Source organism: Rhinolophus hipposideros, assembly GCF_964194185.1.
Source record: "Rhinolophus hipposideros genome assembly, chromosome: 20".
NCBI lineage: Eukaryota > Metazoa > Chordata > Mammalia > Chiroptera > Rhinolophidae > Rhinolophus > Rhinolophus hipposideros.
Genome location: NC_138066.1, coordinates 11,371,305 through 11,387,911, shown reverse-complemented (window position 1 = coordinate 11,387,911; position 16,607 = coordinate 11,371,305). Strand labels below are relative to the sequence as shown.

Below are 16,607 nucleotides of genomic sequence, written 5' to 3'. Positions count from 1 at the left end.
AGATCTTGGGTCAGTGTCAACAGGTCCCTGAAGACCTGACAGTCAAAAGTGCCAAAATAAAGGTAGCCAGCATCAGGGTGCAGAAACCAAAAGTAACCCTAATCGTACCCTTGCCCAGAGCTGTGGTTTGGCTACAATTGGAATAATGTCTGTGGTTTTGGCTGCTTGCACCTCAAGACTGACATCAGGAAGGTGCACAGAAGCAGCTCAAATTTTCAAGTGGGTGGAAGTGTTTTCCTGAGAACAGGATGAAACCATGGGGGGTGGGGGGGGCTCTGGAGTTTAACATGGTGAAAGCAGAGTGGGATAGTCTAACCTGCAAAACCTTTACAGTATGGCAGTGCCATGGGCTTGTTCCGCCAAGCCAGAACATTACAAGCAGGCAGCATACTTCTTGAAGTCTTAACACAAAATACTGCTTGGAATACTGCATGCATCTTGCCCAAAGGCAGGAAACAAACAGGATGAAAATAATCAGAAGGTACAAGTCAGTTTGACCAACACATGCACTGAACACATCCAAGATGGAACCGAGTCCGAGGAAACTGGTGACTTGGGAGGAGGCGTCCTTGCCCCTACCCGCTTCCATTTCCTGTCAGGAACAGCCAGCTGAGCATCAGAGGCCTCTATTCCCTCTATCGCCCCTCTCATCCCTCCCTCTTTTCTTTGTCCCGGACAATGACAATGCTACTAAGGGCAGAGATGGAGACACTGGGTAAGCAAAAATGAAAAAACGGAAATTAAGAATGGGTCATGCCCTCTGAAGGGAGGAGACCTCATGTTGAAAAGTCAAGAAACCCAAATGGACATGTTCTTGTATCTTGATCTGGGTGGTGACTGCGTGGGTACATACCTATGTAAAAAGTCAGAGCTGCTCACTAAAGATCTGCGTGTCTTACTCTGTATCTTCATTAGAAATCAAAACCAAACAAACGAGCCAGAAGCTCCCTCTGTTTGCTATCCTTTATTGAAGGGTCCCTCATCCTCATGGGACCCCAGCCAAACCAGAAACCAGACAGGTCCTCCAAATATAGCAGGAGGCCTGGGAGGGGAAGGGAATGACTTATGATCTTGCCATACCTCCCTAGAAATAGAAACCACCACAGACAGACAGACAGACAGGGGCCGGGGAAGAGAACTCACCTCACTCTAGGTTCTCTCCCCTTTGCCCCCACTTGAAAAGAAAGTCAAACACTGGCTACGCAGCACCCCAGCCCCCACCCCACCCATAGCAGCATTTGTGGGACCCCCCTCCTGCAAGGGGTGGCCCCAAGGCAGCTTCCCATTGCTCTTCCTTCACTTTGGTTTGCTCCTGGCAACTCCGTGCCCTCTTCCTTCCTTCAGCCTCCGGCCCATCACCCCCAAGTCATCTAGCACCTACTCGGACCTTCTCTGTCATCTCTAGGGCCTTCCTGCCCAGGGCTTCTGGGGAAGCAGTGTCCCAGGCATCCTCTCGTGTCAGCAAGGGGCCCCACCAGGCCCTCTCTGCCCAGAATGTGAGACTCACACGGTCGCTCCACTCTCCTTGAGGTCAGGGGCTGAGCGCTGCCGTCTCATTCGAGGGGGAGTAGTGTATGGGGGGTAGCGGGGCCCTGGGGGCCGCTGGGCTGGGTATGGTTGGGGCTGCTGGGGATAATAGTTGTGCTTTTTAGGCTGGAAGTGCTGGGGTTCAGGCTGCGCAGAACCCCCTCCCCGGGATCGGCCCCCTCCGTCCAGGGAGTTCCTGCGGGGACGGTGGGATCTTCGGGGGCTTGGGGGCCTGCGGGCAGGGGTGACCACTGGGGGAGTGACCTCCTCAGGGGGCTGGGGTGGAGCTGGGGCCTCCTCGCCCCCCACCCCTGGCCAGGACTCCCGGTGCTGGGGGTTGCTCTTGAAGGGGAAGCGCAGCTTGCAGTCGTGAGGGGGCACGAAGCGCGCCGGGGGCCTGCGCAGACCCCCACCCCGGCCTCCAGAGCCCTGTAGTCCCTGCAGCCGCAACTGCTCCTGCTTGAGCCAGCGAAGGCGGCCACGACGGAAGGCAGGGTCTTCCTCCATCAACCGAGATACCCGCTCCCAGCTTGACAGGGGCGGTGAGGGGGGCCGGGCTGAGGGCACACGGTCACTGGAGGCCTCCTCTTCTACTGCCTCTGGCCCTGGATGTGTGGTCCAGATGGCTTCATGGGCTTCTTCATTCTCATCCTCATGGTCCTGGGTGGGTGGGAGAGGGGGTGAGAGCAAAGGAGAAGCGACATGAGGAGAGACAAGTCCTGAGGTTTGGGAGAAGTTAGAAGGCCCTGGAGCAGCTGGATGTCAAGGGTTCCCCAGAGGGGCTTGGAGATAAGGGAGCTAGAATAGTGGTTTAGGAGCAGGCCCGGGAGCCAGGGAGTCAGAGCTCAATCCTGGTCTGCCAATTCACAGCTGTGTGGCCCGGATCTTTGGCTTGTAACCTTTCTGTGCCACAGTCTCCTCACATGTAAGATGATGACAACAAAAACAGTAGCTATTGCGTAGGATTGTTCTAACAATTAAATGAGTTAAAACCACGTAAAGTATTTAGAACATTGCTTGGTGCACAGTAGGTGCTCAGCAAATACAGCTAAATAAATGATGTGCCCTGGGGATGTAGCAGTCAACGAAAAGGGAAGAAAACTATCCGCCATCATTTTAGTGGGGTGAGACAGTTGATAAACGAGTAAGAAAAACATACAGTATAGCCCATACATTGTACTTCAATAAAAAGTGAAATATAAGTGTACATATTTAAGTTACTATGTATTATTTACATTATATATAAGCATATAGACTATATAGTCTATATAAATTACATGCATTCAGATGGAGAAAAACAGAACAAGGAAGGGGGTGGGAGGCCAAGGGAGGGTGGCTGCAGTGAATGGCCAGGAAGGGATTCACTGAGAAGGTACCTTGTAGGAAACACCTGAAGGAAGTGAGGGCAAGCTATGAGGCTGTCACAGGAAAGGCATTCTAGGCAGAGGGCACAGGAGGCGCAAAAGCCTTAAGGCAGGAATGTGCCCAGCAAGTTCAAGAAACAGCAAGGAAGCCAGAGGGTGGGAGTGGAGAGCGTGGGGAGAGGAGCAGGAGCTGCATTTGGGGAAGTAAGCCGTCAGTAACCTGAGCTGTTGTGACTGGCTGCCTGTCACCCCCGCGCCGCCCCCCCCCCCCCATTAGAAGGCGAGCTGGAACAGGGCAGAAATTCTGTTGTGTAGCCCTGGTAGCTAGCACAATGCCTGGTACGCAGTAGGCACTCAAGCATTAGCTCAGTGAATACGTGCAAACGGGGTGGTGACAGGGCTATTATGAAGACTAAACAAGGTGACCCAGGAAAAGCCCTCAGCACAGCGGCTACCACAAAAGAAATGCTCACCCATGGAGAGGGGTGGCTATGAGAACGTACACGTACGTGCTCACGTATGTGTTCATCAGATGGTAGCTTAAAAACTGTGCACTTTGTATCAGTGGTTTTCAGTTTACTGTACCTCAGAAACACCTGGGTACTTATCGGAAATGCGGACTCAAAAATGCTGATTCCGTAGATACGGGGAGGAGCCTAGGAATGTGCACTGAGTTAACATCCCGGTGACTGAGGCAGGCAATCACCAACTACAGAGAAGAGCTGATACACGTCGACAACATTTCTGAAAGGAGGGGGAGAAGGCGGCTGGACCCCGCGGCAGGAGGTTCAGCTTCTGAAAGGGGAGAGCTGAAGGGGAGACAGGCAGCCCCCCTTACCTGGGCCAGGGGGATGACCCTCTCCATGCGAAGCATGCGGTCCCTCAGGGCCTGCAGCTCACGGTCCTTGCTGCTGTTCTGCAGCTTTACCTCCTGCAGAATCCCGGTCAGCTTGTCGATGTGAGCCCGGAGGTCCTCCACCTCGGCCCCCCGGGCCCCCTCCTCACTGCCACCGCCACCGCCACCGCCTTCCTCTTCTCCCACGGTGTCCCAGACATCCCGGGCCACAGCCCTCCAGGCATCGCCGGGCCCCTCCGGCTTGCCATAGGTGCGACACAGCTCCCTCATCTTGAGGGCGGCCAGGGCCTCAATCTCGGCCCGCCCATGGCGGAAGTCGGCCAGGGCCACCTCGTAGCAGATCTCCTTCACGGCCTGCATCTTCAGGTCAGCCATCGTGGTCCAGCGGGGGTCTTTGCCCTGTAGCCGCCGACGCTGGGGGATCTGATAGACCCTGCGCGGGGCCCTGCGCTTGCCACTGCTGGGCAGGCCACAGCGCTTGACGATGGTCTGGACCGTGGTGGGCGGCAGCTGCTCCCGCAAGGAGGAGATGAGGCGCCAGCTCTCTTCACAGGAGCGCTTATCAGAGTCGTCCCCACTGTCAGAGTCCGCATACTAGGGCCAGAGAGAGAGAGCGAACAGGAAAAGAGCTAAGGACATCCCAACGCCCTTGAGTCCTAACAACACCGGAAACACCCATCAGAACCACGAAGCGTCGGACGGGCTGCTTAATCTCTGCTTGTCTATGCAACAGAAATGACAACAGCATCTCCCTCACGGGGACATCATGAGGGGTAATGGATGCTAAGTGTGGAGAACACTTAGCAAACACTAAGGGAACACTAAGCTGGCACAGGGAGCATGTCCGATAAGTACAAGCTATTGCTGTATCAAGTCTAGATTTCATGCATGTGTGTCACTGCTCAGGATAAGGTTTAACATTTAAAAGTAAGCCCACGTAAAGAACCATGTTAAGTAAATAATAGTACAGGTGGTGCTTAGCTATGGCAAAAATCATAAAGGTACCCCAGGATTGACTGGAGTCCAGGATGCCCTGGTCAACTGGCAGGAACCCTCGTTCCCTGCACAGAGGGTCCTCCCCGAGTCACATTTCTCTCAGCACTGTCTCCCCCTAGACACCACCCCCACCCGTCCCCATGTCCACTCCCGACTCTGGCTCAGACAGCGTGAACCAAAAGCGGAGTCGGGCTGCGGCACGGCAGGCCTAGTGCTCACGTGCCCACCAGCCCATCGCTCGCCTCTGCACGCCCAACTTTGCCCTCCAGCCAAGCCCTCACCAGTCGCTGCTGCTCCAGCAGAAGATCAGCCTCCTCCTTTTCTTTCCGGTACTGATTCTCCAGATCCTGCAGCCTAGAGTTGGGGAGGGAGGGAGGAAGAGCTGTGTGGGGTTCTGGAATCACCTCAGTGGGCTGTCTGGCAATGGGAGGACGCTGGGAGCTGGGGCCTGAGAGACGATCAGGGCCGCAGGGCACGAGACCCTCTCCTCATACCTCTTCTCCATCTCCAGCTTGATGTCAATGCCTTGCTGCTCCAGCAGCTCCTTCTGGGCAAAGTTCCAGTCAACGGGCTCAGAGGGTGGTCCTGGGGGCGGGGGGACCCCTCGTTCCCGTTCCAGCCGTGCCTGCTCCGGATGATTGAAGCGGAAAACATGGTTCTTGCCCATCACAATCCTATTCCCTGGAGATAGCAGGGAAAAGTGGGTTCACTCATCCATAGCAGCAAATTCACCCCCACACCCAAGGCATACAGGGTCTTCTTGCCCACAAGTCCCAAGGGCCCTGACACCATCTCTCTTATGACCCTACGTCTGAGGGCAGTCAAAGCCAAGGCTCCCCCAGCTGAACACAGCAACCACCCCGTCCCTGACAGCCAAAGTGAACTGGGGGAGCTTGGCATTCTCCTCCTGTTTCCCGGGGCAGTAAGAGAAACCAAAACCTGACTGCTTTATCTTCACTTTCTAGTTCCTTCATCTCCCCATGCTGTTTCCTATTTATTTCTGGGTGCTGCCCTAAGATTCACCCAGGAATCTCTGCCCTGGGCACTTCCGATACATAGCCATGTCCGGAACCCTCATTCTGTAACACATCCTCTACCTGACTTTAGCACCAGTGGCTCGGTCACTAGTTTCCCATTGACATAGGTCTCGGCTCCTTCACAAGGCTCCAGGGTGACCACCACTGAGGGAGGAAGAGAGGAAAGGAAAGCATTAGACCCTGAGGGGAGAGGAGTTATGGTCAGATTCCCATCTTGCATTTCCTCCCCCAAAAATACATGCACCCCAGTGCCACCCTCCCAGTACCTGTTGGGGGTGCCATGGCCCCTCTGGTGGCAGGCAGTAAGGGAAAGGAAGAGCAGAAGAAGGGTTAGAACCCTAGCTGAAATTCCCAAGTGCATCTGCAGGGGTTCTGTACTCACTCCCCATCATCTTCCCCACAGCAGCTTAACAAACCATTAATTATCAGGGGGCTGTCTCTCATAGCCAACTGGTCAGCAGGTCTTGTCATTTCTGCTTTCCAGATGCCCATTCCTTCCTTTCCAACTAATATTATCCCTGGCCTGACCTGGATTCCTCCAGCATACATCCAGCCCACTTATCTAAAGTATCTTGCAAAATGCCACCTGACTAATCGTCTCAAGCCACGGCCAACAGATCAGTTTTTTCACAGGACAAGATAAAGTCAAGCCAACTCGAACATCTATCAAGGTCTCTTCTGTACAAATCTCCAAGCTGCTTGGTGGGACACAAAGATTCATGAGGCAGCTTCCAGCCCTCGAGGAGCGGTGTCCTGTTGTCATGGAGGGAGCCCTGACAACAGCTAGGGAGCCTGGATCTTTGGGATCCCTTAGCTTAGGGACACTGAGCAAGCTTAGGGACACTGAGCAAGCAACTTTTGTGAGCTATAAAATTGGAGTCTTTCTTTACAGAGTGGTTGAAAGCTCAAGCGTTGAATTCTTATTTATATTAGAAGCAATAGAGAACCAGAGTGAATTGTAAGATAGGGCAGTGCTGGATGGGACTACTGACACTAGGGGAGTACAAAAAAGCAGAGAGGAACTCAGCTTAGGGGCAGAGGACTGGAAATGATTATGGGGAAGTGATAACTTCTAAGTGGATGCTTGAAGGTAACCTCGAATTCAAGGGACAGAAACGATGGAGAAAAGGAAAAAGATAGAAGGAGCTAAGGCATTATCTTGTGTCCCAGAACAGTAACAAAAGAAGATGGCAGAGGAGAGGATGGCATGGCTATCAATGGCACCCAAAATTCATTCATTCATTCCACAAACATACTGTGTCCCTACTATCTGCCAGACACTATTTTAGGTCAGACAAATACAGCAAAAATAAAAACCAAAATTCCTGCTCTTAAGGAACTCACTTCCAGCTGGTAAGACAGACAATAAACGAGTAAATCAGGAGGTAATCTAAAGTCAGGAAGGGACAGGCCAGGCGAGGAGATGATTTTGCTTCAGCTGGCCAGGGCAGCCTTGTCCACGTCCATGAACCCACAGCAATCCGTACTGAGGCGGCCTAGGGCAGAGCTATATTCAAACCCAGTTCTGCCATCTTCTAGCCGTTGGTCTTGGTCAAATTCCCTAAACCCTGACAGCCTCAGTTCCCTCACCTGAGCTGCATGAGAAAAAGCAAAGGCACAAAGTAGATGATCAGTATAGATGATCAATACTAACTGTTCTTCTAGGTTCGTACCCACCTCCTCACTGCCTGTCTCTAGTCAAGTCTTAAAACTGCTGTAAGAACAAAGGCCCAAACGGACTGAACCTTTAGAGCTCCCAATCTCTGGGGTACAGAATCATCAGCTGCTTCTACTGTGATGCAACAGTTTTATGCCTGTCTGTCATCTCCCCAAACACACTCTCAGCTCCTGAGGGTGGGCTCACTCCATGGCCCTTGGATGATTCTGCTACCATCCCAGCACATGGCTTGAGGTAACCACAGAACAGGAACTCGGCAATAACTCACTGGGCTGAACCGATTCAACAGCTTCCAGCCCACAATGCCGGAAGCGTTTGTTGCCACTGGGGACCTGAACGAGACCAGAACGACTGCATTAAGCTGCTGGCCCTGAACCAACTGAAGCCCAACGGGCATGTCTTAAACCTGAACTGTAAGCCACACCATAGTGCCTTTTCTTATTTTTAAAAATGTGCTGACCTTGCATGCCCTATTTTCCTGTGTCCTCGAAAGCGTTAGGCTAGGCAATCCTTCCAGATTTGTGAGGCACAATGCATGGGCTCCAGTTGACAGAGAGCTCTTTGTAACATCTCCTGCCACCCTGCCCAGCTCATTTCCCAGAGTTCAACTTCACCTGGGCCTAACTGAACCCAAATCATTCCATTTTTCAAAAATGACTGAACCAGCACAAAATGGTGACCTCAAAATACACCCTGAATCACGTGTATTGTTTTGTTGATGTCAGACAGGCCACTACCTTCACCCTTGCTTGTGATTCCTAGTGATTCCTAAAGCCTTTTGCTGCTCTGGCCATATAAGGACTAAAAATCTCAGAAAGTTTTGGAACCAGAGGGATACATAGGCCAATTAACTCCCAGGAACCGTTGCGCTCATAGCTGGCTAGATAAGCAGGTTTTCCAGAGATAAATTCAGATAGCCCACTGAAAGAAACACAATCTTTCATAAAAAATGGCCAGGGTGCTATTTTAGGCTAAAAAAATCAAGGAAGAGGGCAGGATCTTCACCAAAAGCTCACACTCTGCGTACCAGTGTTGTCTAGTTCCTGCCCCTGGCTGCAGACTGCATTCTCAGAGTGGGTGCACACAGCCAGGCTCTTGATAGTCCCCCACTGCTGACCATGAGCTCGAAGTCCCCATGAGGGCGAGGACACATCTCCTCTTCCATGGCTACACACCCAGTGCCTGATTCAGTATGTGGGTGGAACATGGGGCCCGTTTCTCACCACCCCACTCTCACTCCCTCAGCCATTACCTTCTCCGTCCTGCTGAGCGATGCTCCGGAACAGACAGTGTTGCTCCCGAATGAACTGCCCGGTCAGCTTGATGTCCACGTCTACCTGACCAACCCTGGGGAAGCAATGGCCGACATATTCTGTGCGTGCCAGACATTCGCCAAGCCCCTTCTGAACACAAGTTCATCCAGCTCAGTGAGCCAAGTGTAATTATTCCCATTTCATAGATGAGGAAGCTGGGGCTCAGAAGGTAAAGCAAACTTGCCCAAGGGCATGCAGCCGGCAGTGGTGACGCTGGGATTTGCGCCCAGATCCGCCTAACTCCAAAGCCTGTCCTCAGTCACTGGGTTACCCAGCAGAGGGGAAAAGAGAACCTGCAGCGGGCTGGGCGCCCTCTGCTGCAAGCCTCCCACCATCCTTCAGGCTGATCCCTCTGAGAGCCCACTTCCTACGAAGGACAGCTAAAATGTCTATGGTGGGACAGGAAGAGGCACCCTCACCCTTTTCACTCCAGGTGACCTCAGAGGCACCAAGCCCAGAGATACGTTTGCAGTAACCAGTGAAGCCACCTGCCATGTAGTCACTGCCCCTCAACAATACAGGGCCCAGGACACGTTTCCCTCCCCGCCCAGGGAGGGTCCCACAAGGGGGGGCCAAGGCAGCGGTGCTAAGGGCTAAGAACGAGGTGGTGTAAGTTTCTGACCCACTCCTCTGTCCCAGTACATCAGGAGCCATCCTCGCAAGCGCTGGCTCAGTTTAGTCCCAGGAGGTGTCTCACCCACACCGAAGTGGTGAGAGGGGCAGGACAGCCACTGAGCAGCCAGGCTCAGCACCTTCTCAGGAAGCCAAGAGAGCGAGCAGGGCTGTGGTGTCGCCAGTGAGGTCACTGGGAAAGGGAGTTACCAGTGTGGCCGTCCCTCTACAACCACACCCCAAAGGGTGAGGCTGCCACACAGGCCACTGAGGGAACACTACCTGGTGACGCCATCTTTGATGTGGTACAGCAGACATTCTGACATCAGAGGGTCTTCATTCAGGTTTACCAGGTGGGGAGTCTGTGGTGGGAGGAAGGTGGTCGGGAGGGATCATGAGAGTCAGCCAAAGGGGGACACAAAGGGGAAGGCGGGAAAGGAACTTCAGCAGACATCCCTCCAGGCTCCAGCACTGCCGCTGCTCCCCGTTCCCTCACTTGGAGAACTCCCCCCCTCCTTACTCTCACTACCCCAGTCGCACTTCAGGATAGCCTGACCCACCTCGCCCACACATACAAGGGGCCTACAAATTGCCCCCACCCACTTACCCCCTCCCAGGTCAGCAACCCTTCCCAAGGCCCCATTTCTTCAGAGGCACCTCCATGCACCCTTGTCCCTGACTGGAAACCTTAGAATCCACCTGCCCTCGCCTCTCCCTTCTCTGTATTTGCCTCTGTCCCCAGGTCTCATCATTTCTTCCTTCAAAATGTATCCTGCCACTTTTGGAGAGTACAAGAGGAGTTAGGTTAGGGGACTGGTACTTCCCACCTTTTATTCCAGCTTCAATGTCTTAGAAGCACAGATGACTTTCACAAATATAATTAAAAAATACGAAACGTCAGTTCAATTCAAAAGCATACAGAACAAACCCGTTTCTCAAAGGAGACTCCCCACCCTTCCCCACCCACTGCCAGTCCCCAGGCCGGCTTCACCTTGGGCCGGGGTCACTGCAGCAGCTGCCTGGTGCTGTCTCTGTCGAGGCCTCCCTGACCTGACAAACGCACCCACACCGCTGGCTCATCACTATGCTGCTCCACACTGAAAACCCAGCCCGTTCCTTCCCCAAAAGCACCTTTTCCTGACCGTTTCTCTCATGACACCCCGCCCTTCCCAGACATGTAACTCTGGGCAGCATACAAACTTTGTTCCCTCTACACCCCCTCATGCCACTGCTGCCAAGCCTGGGGAAGTCTCCCCCCTACCATCTGCTGCCGCAGCCCGCCTGGCCACAGGCCTGCCCGACATCCTGCCATCTCCAGGGGTCTCCTGGCTTCCTACTCACCACACCATGGCTGTGTCACGCTTCTCCACATAGACCTCCCAGCTGGCACCCCATGCCCACCTGACTTGGACCTGCTTTTCATGCTGGTATCCCGGGGTCTCCTCCACGTCAGGGTCCCAGTCCACCTATCCAAACCCCTTTCCGGGGCCCCCTCTCTCCTTCTGCGCTCCCACCCAGTGGACCACTAAGACTCACTCCACCAGACCTCCTGCACCCCTGACCCCCCGTGAGCTGTTCCTCATGTTCCCTCGCCGGGATCAGCCTCCCTCCCAGCCCCACCCCAGCCCCACCTGTTAAAATCACTCACTTCCCTCACAGTCTGTCTCAGACGCCACTTCTTCCAAGAAGCTTTCCTGAGCCTTCCAACTGAACACAAGATCCCCTGCCTCCATTCTGTAAGAATTTCCTTTCTCCCACGTGGTGCTGGGCAGGATAGAGATGACTCAAACCCAGACACTGCTGTCCGGTCAGTAAGGAAAGCAGAGTCAACTTGGGGAGATGAGACTTGGTCCAGAGAGACCATTACAAGTGAGAAGCGTATGCGTCATAGTAGAATTTCTGATCTTTTCACACCCTCACTTAGCTCATTCGTTCATTCACTCATTTGTTCCCAGGAGTTGAGTGCCACCATCCTGTGGGAGGGGCTCACATGCAAAGACGACTAAAGTGAAGAACTCTGGGAGCTGGTCTTTGAGGATGAGGGCAGAGACATGAAGAAGAAAGTGTTCCAGGTGAAAGGAGTTTGAACAACAGCACAGGGGCAGGAAAGCACAGGCTGTAGGTAAACAGCCAACAGTCAGGGCCCCGTATTTCTTTGGCGGGCCCCTGAACAATGATCCCAGGTCCGGGTCCATGGTGGATACGATGTGTATCCATGTGTCTGCCCCTCCACAGACACCCCAACGATCACTGCTGCCACACTTCCTCTTCTCCCAAGAGATAATCACGCTCCTCCCAACACTGCAATGTCAGGAATGGCAAACACTGAAGGGCTCTGGGAGCAGAAAGCGATCTATCCCTAAGGAGAGGGGACATGATTTAGGGCAGTGCTTTTCAATCTTTGTTCAGCCCTGGAACCCTTTGTTCAAATGAAACCTTACCTAGAAGCCTAATACGTCAAGCAGATAAGGAGGGAGCCGCTCAGGCCCAGGCTGGGGGTAGAGGATCCAGTCTGGTCCTGCCTACCTCCCCACCCCCCCACCCAGCCCTTGTGAAGGAAGTTACAAGCCAGGTTTGAAAATCACCTATTTTAAAAGTCCTTAGGCCTGGTGGTGGACATCCCAGAAAGAGGGGACTTTCCCTAAGGCTCGTGGCTCTCTCCAAAACTAACTGTAGCTTTTCCCCTAGGACCCAATTAACTGGAGTTCATGGTTAGCTCCACAACTCAGCTTCACCCTGCCTTGGGCAGTGCCCCTATCAGACCTCTGCCTGGGCACTGAGGCCCCCTGACCCAGTCTGACTTTTCTTAGTCCCCAGCCCAGCTCAAGCTTTCCCCTCCTCTCCATGCAGGTAGGTAACCCAATTACCCACCTAACCATTCCCAGGTTGTAACCACCCCCACCAAACCCACTTCCCCATTTCTGAGTCCCCATTTCCCCTCTCCCTTCTGAAACACACATGCCTTTTAAACATATGAAAATACATTTTTGGGGCCGGCCCGGTGGCTAAGGTGATTGGAGCGCCGTGCTCCTAATGCTGAGGTCGCCAGTTCGATTCCCACATGGGCCAGTAAACTACACCCTCTACAGCTAAGATTGTGAACAATGCCTTTCCTGGAGCCAGGCTGCCGTGAGCAGCCGGAGCTCGGTGCGAGCTGCCGTGGGCTACCGTGTAATGCCATGAGCGGCCGGTGGCCAGCGTGAGTGGCCGGCAGCCAGTGTGAGCAGCCAGCAGCAGGTGAGAGCTGCTGTGAGCAACCGACTGACAACCAGCGACCGACTGCCTCAGCCGGGGGGAGCGCAAGGCTCATAACACCAGCATGGGCCAGGGGGCTGTGTCCTACACAACTAGACTGAGAAACAATGGCTTGAAGGGGTGGGGCAAAAGAAGGTGGGGAGAAAATACATTTATTCTCACTACCTTGAGAAAATGCAAAAGTAAAAATAAACTACCCTAAGATACCTTTTTAACCAATCAGATTGGCAAAGATCAAAAAGTTGAAGAGGGTGAGGGAACTTGGGCTCCCTTGTATGTTGCTCCCGGGGGTACAAAATGACATGGTTATCACCTTTGGAGGCACTCTGACAAAATAGGTCAAAATTTTACATGGCTACCATTTAACCCCAAATCACCACTTCTAGGAATTCGTTCTCAGATAGCAGACTAAAAAATTATCCTACATCTAGAGAGTAGAATATTCTGACACCACGAAAAAGAATGGACAGAATCTCAATATACTGTTATATGAAAAAGTAAAGTATAAAGTATGCAACCACTACTGTTCCAAAGACAAGCCGTGTGTGTGTGCGCGTGTGTGTGTATACGTGCGCGTACACACATGGCTATTCATACAGTGTGTGCATGTACTACCTCCAGAAGAACACATCAGGAATCGATAATAAGGCTTGCCTCTGAGAGCGAAACCTGAGGGTGTGAAGGAAGGAAACTCCTTTTTCACCATTAACAGCTCGCAGCACTATGTGAAGGTTCTCTGTGGTGCATTTCACCTTCAAAAGCACAATTACAAACACAAAACAAGTCGCCCTCCGGTTGGTCCCTGGGACTTCAGTAGGCGGCATCCCTGTGCAGTGGGAGACCTTCAGAGAAAAAACATCCACCCATCAATTTCTCCACCCCTTTCTAACTCCTTCCATCACTGCAACTGTGATGGAAGTTCCTCTGGTACAAGGCATCCCAAGGTAGCTGCGAGCCATGCTGAGAGCCCTCTGTAGCCCTCCCCAAGACAGGGACCTCAGAAGGACCCCAAAGCTCTGGGTACCCAGCTGGAGACCAGGTCCCTCAGCTCGACCTGCCACCCTCCATCACCCACCAGTAGCTCTCTCATTCCCTCACTGTGCCTTGGGCCAGGCAAAGCAAACCCCTCTCCTCTTTTCAGATCCCTGTTCAACGATCCCTGCATGCCCAGTCTCCTAGTCAGCCCTGACCTTATGAAACCAGGAGGGGCCTCTTTCCAATAACCCTCCACCTCTTCCAGGCAGCCCCCAGGACCCTGTTTGCCCCAAGCACAGTGTATCTGACTTAGGGCCTAATCCTATCGTGCTTTATAAGGTGGACCAGACAGGCATAGCTAGCTCTCCAGTGGGATGGGAAGTTCCTGATGAACTCAAACTGGCCTCCATATCATCCCTTCAGCAGTATGCACAGCCGGTACAGCTGTGCTGGCTGTCTACACCCAGTGTCCATTCTGACTGGTCTGTCCCTGTGCGGTGCTGGTTGTTAAAGACTTTGAACACCATTCCTACCTCCAGCTGCGCCTGATCACTCCTGTCCTGCTCCCTCCCTCCCTCCATCCTTTCCTTCCTTCCTCTCAGCAAAGATTTACTGAACACCCGCTACAAAGCAGGCACGTGACAGGTGCTGGTGTGCCCTGCTCCCTGACACTTCCCCGTGTTTGCTTAGCCTGACATTCTCCCTGCTCCTCTCTACCTCCAAATCCCAACCATCTTTCAGGGTCCACTTTCAAAACCACCTTCTCCACGAAGCTAGTTCCCATTCACCTCCAAGCTGAAGTGACGCTACCATCTTTAAACCTCTCACTGCCACTCACAATCAACACCTTGCTGTTTGGTGCTTCTCTTTTATTCCCTTTAGCTTTGCTTTCCCAAGTTATCCTTTTAAAAACGTATTTTTAGCTAACTTTCTGAGTAGGTACTATATGTACAGGGTACAGAATTCAAACGAGACAAGACTACACAGTGAATAAGTCTCTGTCTCCACCAACCTCCCATCTCCCAGGTCAACTCCCTCTCTCCTGCGGTAACCACTGTACCCAGTTTCTTACAAATCCAGAGATAACTTCTATGCATGAACTCACACACACACGTGAGGTTATGTTCGTAAACACCTAGAGTCTAAGCAGCTCTTGAAATCCCCCTACAGGCAGGGGCCGTCATCCTCCTGTGCTCCCTAGAGTCCCTGGAGACAAGCATTTCTGAGCTCTTGCCTCACTGACTGTCAGATGGAGAGAGAGAGAGGGCAGGGATGGCCGGATAAAACATCAGAGAGGAGGTGGCAGGAACGGGGACAGATAATGAGGGAACAATTCAGAGAACTCGGAGGTCAGGGTTAGAACTTATCACCCTCCCACCCCCCAACCATCTTCTCTAAGAATCCAGAGTCTCCTAGGCCTCCAGAGGCCTCTTCACCCAACCGCTCACTCACCTTCTTCGGAGAGAAGACACCCACGGTTCCCCCATCCTCCCGGACAGCCACCCCCATCTCAGCAAGCAATGCTTCTCTGCAGCCAAAGAGAAACAAATGTTAGTCTTGTCATCACCACCCATGAACTCCTCCCCTCCAGAGCCTGACCTTCCCTCCCCACCCCCACGTCTTCCAGGGCTCCAGCTGTTGCCCCTACGCCTCACACCTTTCCATCCTCAGGGCTTCCGTCTTGCGTAGCTTCTCCTCCCAGGTCTCATTCAGCTCAGCTATGATCTTCTCTGTCTCCTGGGGGGCATGAGATGGACAGGAATCAGGACAGTCTGGGATAAGCACCTACTGTGGGGGTCATACCGCTCCTGGGATTCCTTCTTCCTCTTCAACTCTGGCTTTGGAGAACTACACTCCCATCAGCCCCCAGGCCTGGCCAGCTCCAGCTTCCCACCTGCAGCCTCTCCATGGCCTCCTCAGGCCCAATCTGGGGCTCGGCGTTGGGGGAGAATGATGGTTCCAGTTCCCCATTGTGTGCGGGGGGAGATGAGGGCGAAACTGGGGCAGGGGGAGACGATATAGCTGGCAGAACACCTCCGGGACTCCCCTCATCCACCTTCAGGCCTGGGAGGTCAGAGAAGTCAAAGAAAGAGGCTAAGGAAAGATGGAGCTAATTGGAGACATAAGGAGGCCTCAGAGAGACCATCTATAAGGACTTCAGAAGACAGCAGGTCAATCTCCACCAAGCAGAAAGCCTTCCTACTGCAGCCTTAACAAGTGGGCACCAGGTCTGCTTGTTCCACTGTAGGGACGGAGAGCCCATTACTGAACAAGGCAGCCAGTTCCTTCCATTGTTAGATGACTCACTATCAGAAAGTTCTTAGCTGTGCTGAGCTGAAATCTGAGTCCTGTTACGTGTGCCCATTATTTTAAGTTCTGCCCTCTGGGAGGAGTGACTATACTGCTTTTTCTTTTGCAAGACTATCCTTCAAATGTGGGAAGGTGAACATCATGTCTACCTTACCCTTCTCTTCCCAAGAATTGACACCGTTATTCCCTCCGTTGTGTCCCTCAACACCCTGGGAAGGACCCCGAGACTGAATAAGGAGTCCACACCTGACAGTCAACATGGATTCTACATCCTCTGAAACAGATACCGTCTTGTGTCAATGAAGCTGAGCATTACATTTTAGAAACCATTCCACTGTTGACTGTTGTTAAGCTTATGGTCAACTAAACCCCTGACATTTCATAAGATCATCATCAAGGCGTGATAAGTCCCCTCTCCGTATCTGTATCCACGTCAGCGAGGACATGAAGGGCTTTGTGGTCAGTGGTCCCTCCCTGGCCCCAGGACTGGGCAAAGGCAAGTGAAGAAGGATGAGGCGGGCTGCCCCTGGAGCCTGACCTCCCAGAGCAGAGGCTGAGAGCCCCTGAGCCACCAGCAGTTCCCGTAGCCGAGCCACTTCCTCCTGCAGCTCTCGGATCAGCCGGGCGTTAGGATCCTCGTTGATGACGGCGTTGCAGCGGATCTGCTTGGTGCGGTCGGCATAC

At 53.0% G+C, this 16,607-nt stretch overlaps 1 protein-coding gene across 2 annotated transcripts in view; it reads right to left on the bottom strand.

Annotated features, from left to right (window-relative positions):
- Positions 1–913: 913 nt before the first annotated feature.
- The window catches only part of KIF1C (kinesin family member 1C), a 22,592-nt gene continuing 6,898 nt past the window's right edge, over positions 914–16,607 (bottom strand). For both annotated transcript variants that reach the window (XM_081030215.1, XM_081030216.1), the window contains exons 13-23: positions 16,462–16,607; positions 15,508–15,677; positions 15,271–15,350; positions 15,066–15,141; positions 9,666–9,745; positions 8,711–8,805; positions 5,841–5,924; positions 5,238–5,424; positions 5,025–5,097; positions 3,730–4,341; positions 914–2,187 (exon numbers count right to left, since the gene is read on the bottom strand). In XM_081030215.1, the coding sequence (XP_080886341.1) occupies positions 1,504–2,187; positions 3,730–4,341; positions 5,025–5,097; positions 5,238–5,424; positions 5,841–5,924; positions 8,711–8,805; positions 9,666–9,745; positions 15,066–15,141; positions 15,271–15,350; positions 15,508–15,677; positions 16,462–16,607 (2,287 nt within the window). In that variant the 3' untranslated portion in view covers positions 914–1,503. The remainder of the gene's footprint in view (positions 2,188–3,729; positions 4,342–5,024; positions 5,098–5,237; positions 5,425–5,840; positions 5,925–8,710; positions 8,806–9,665; positions 9,746–15,065; positions 15,142–15,270; positions 15,351–15,507; positions 15,678–16,461) is intronic.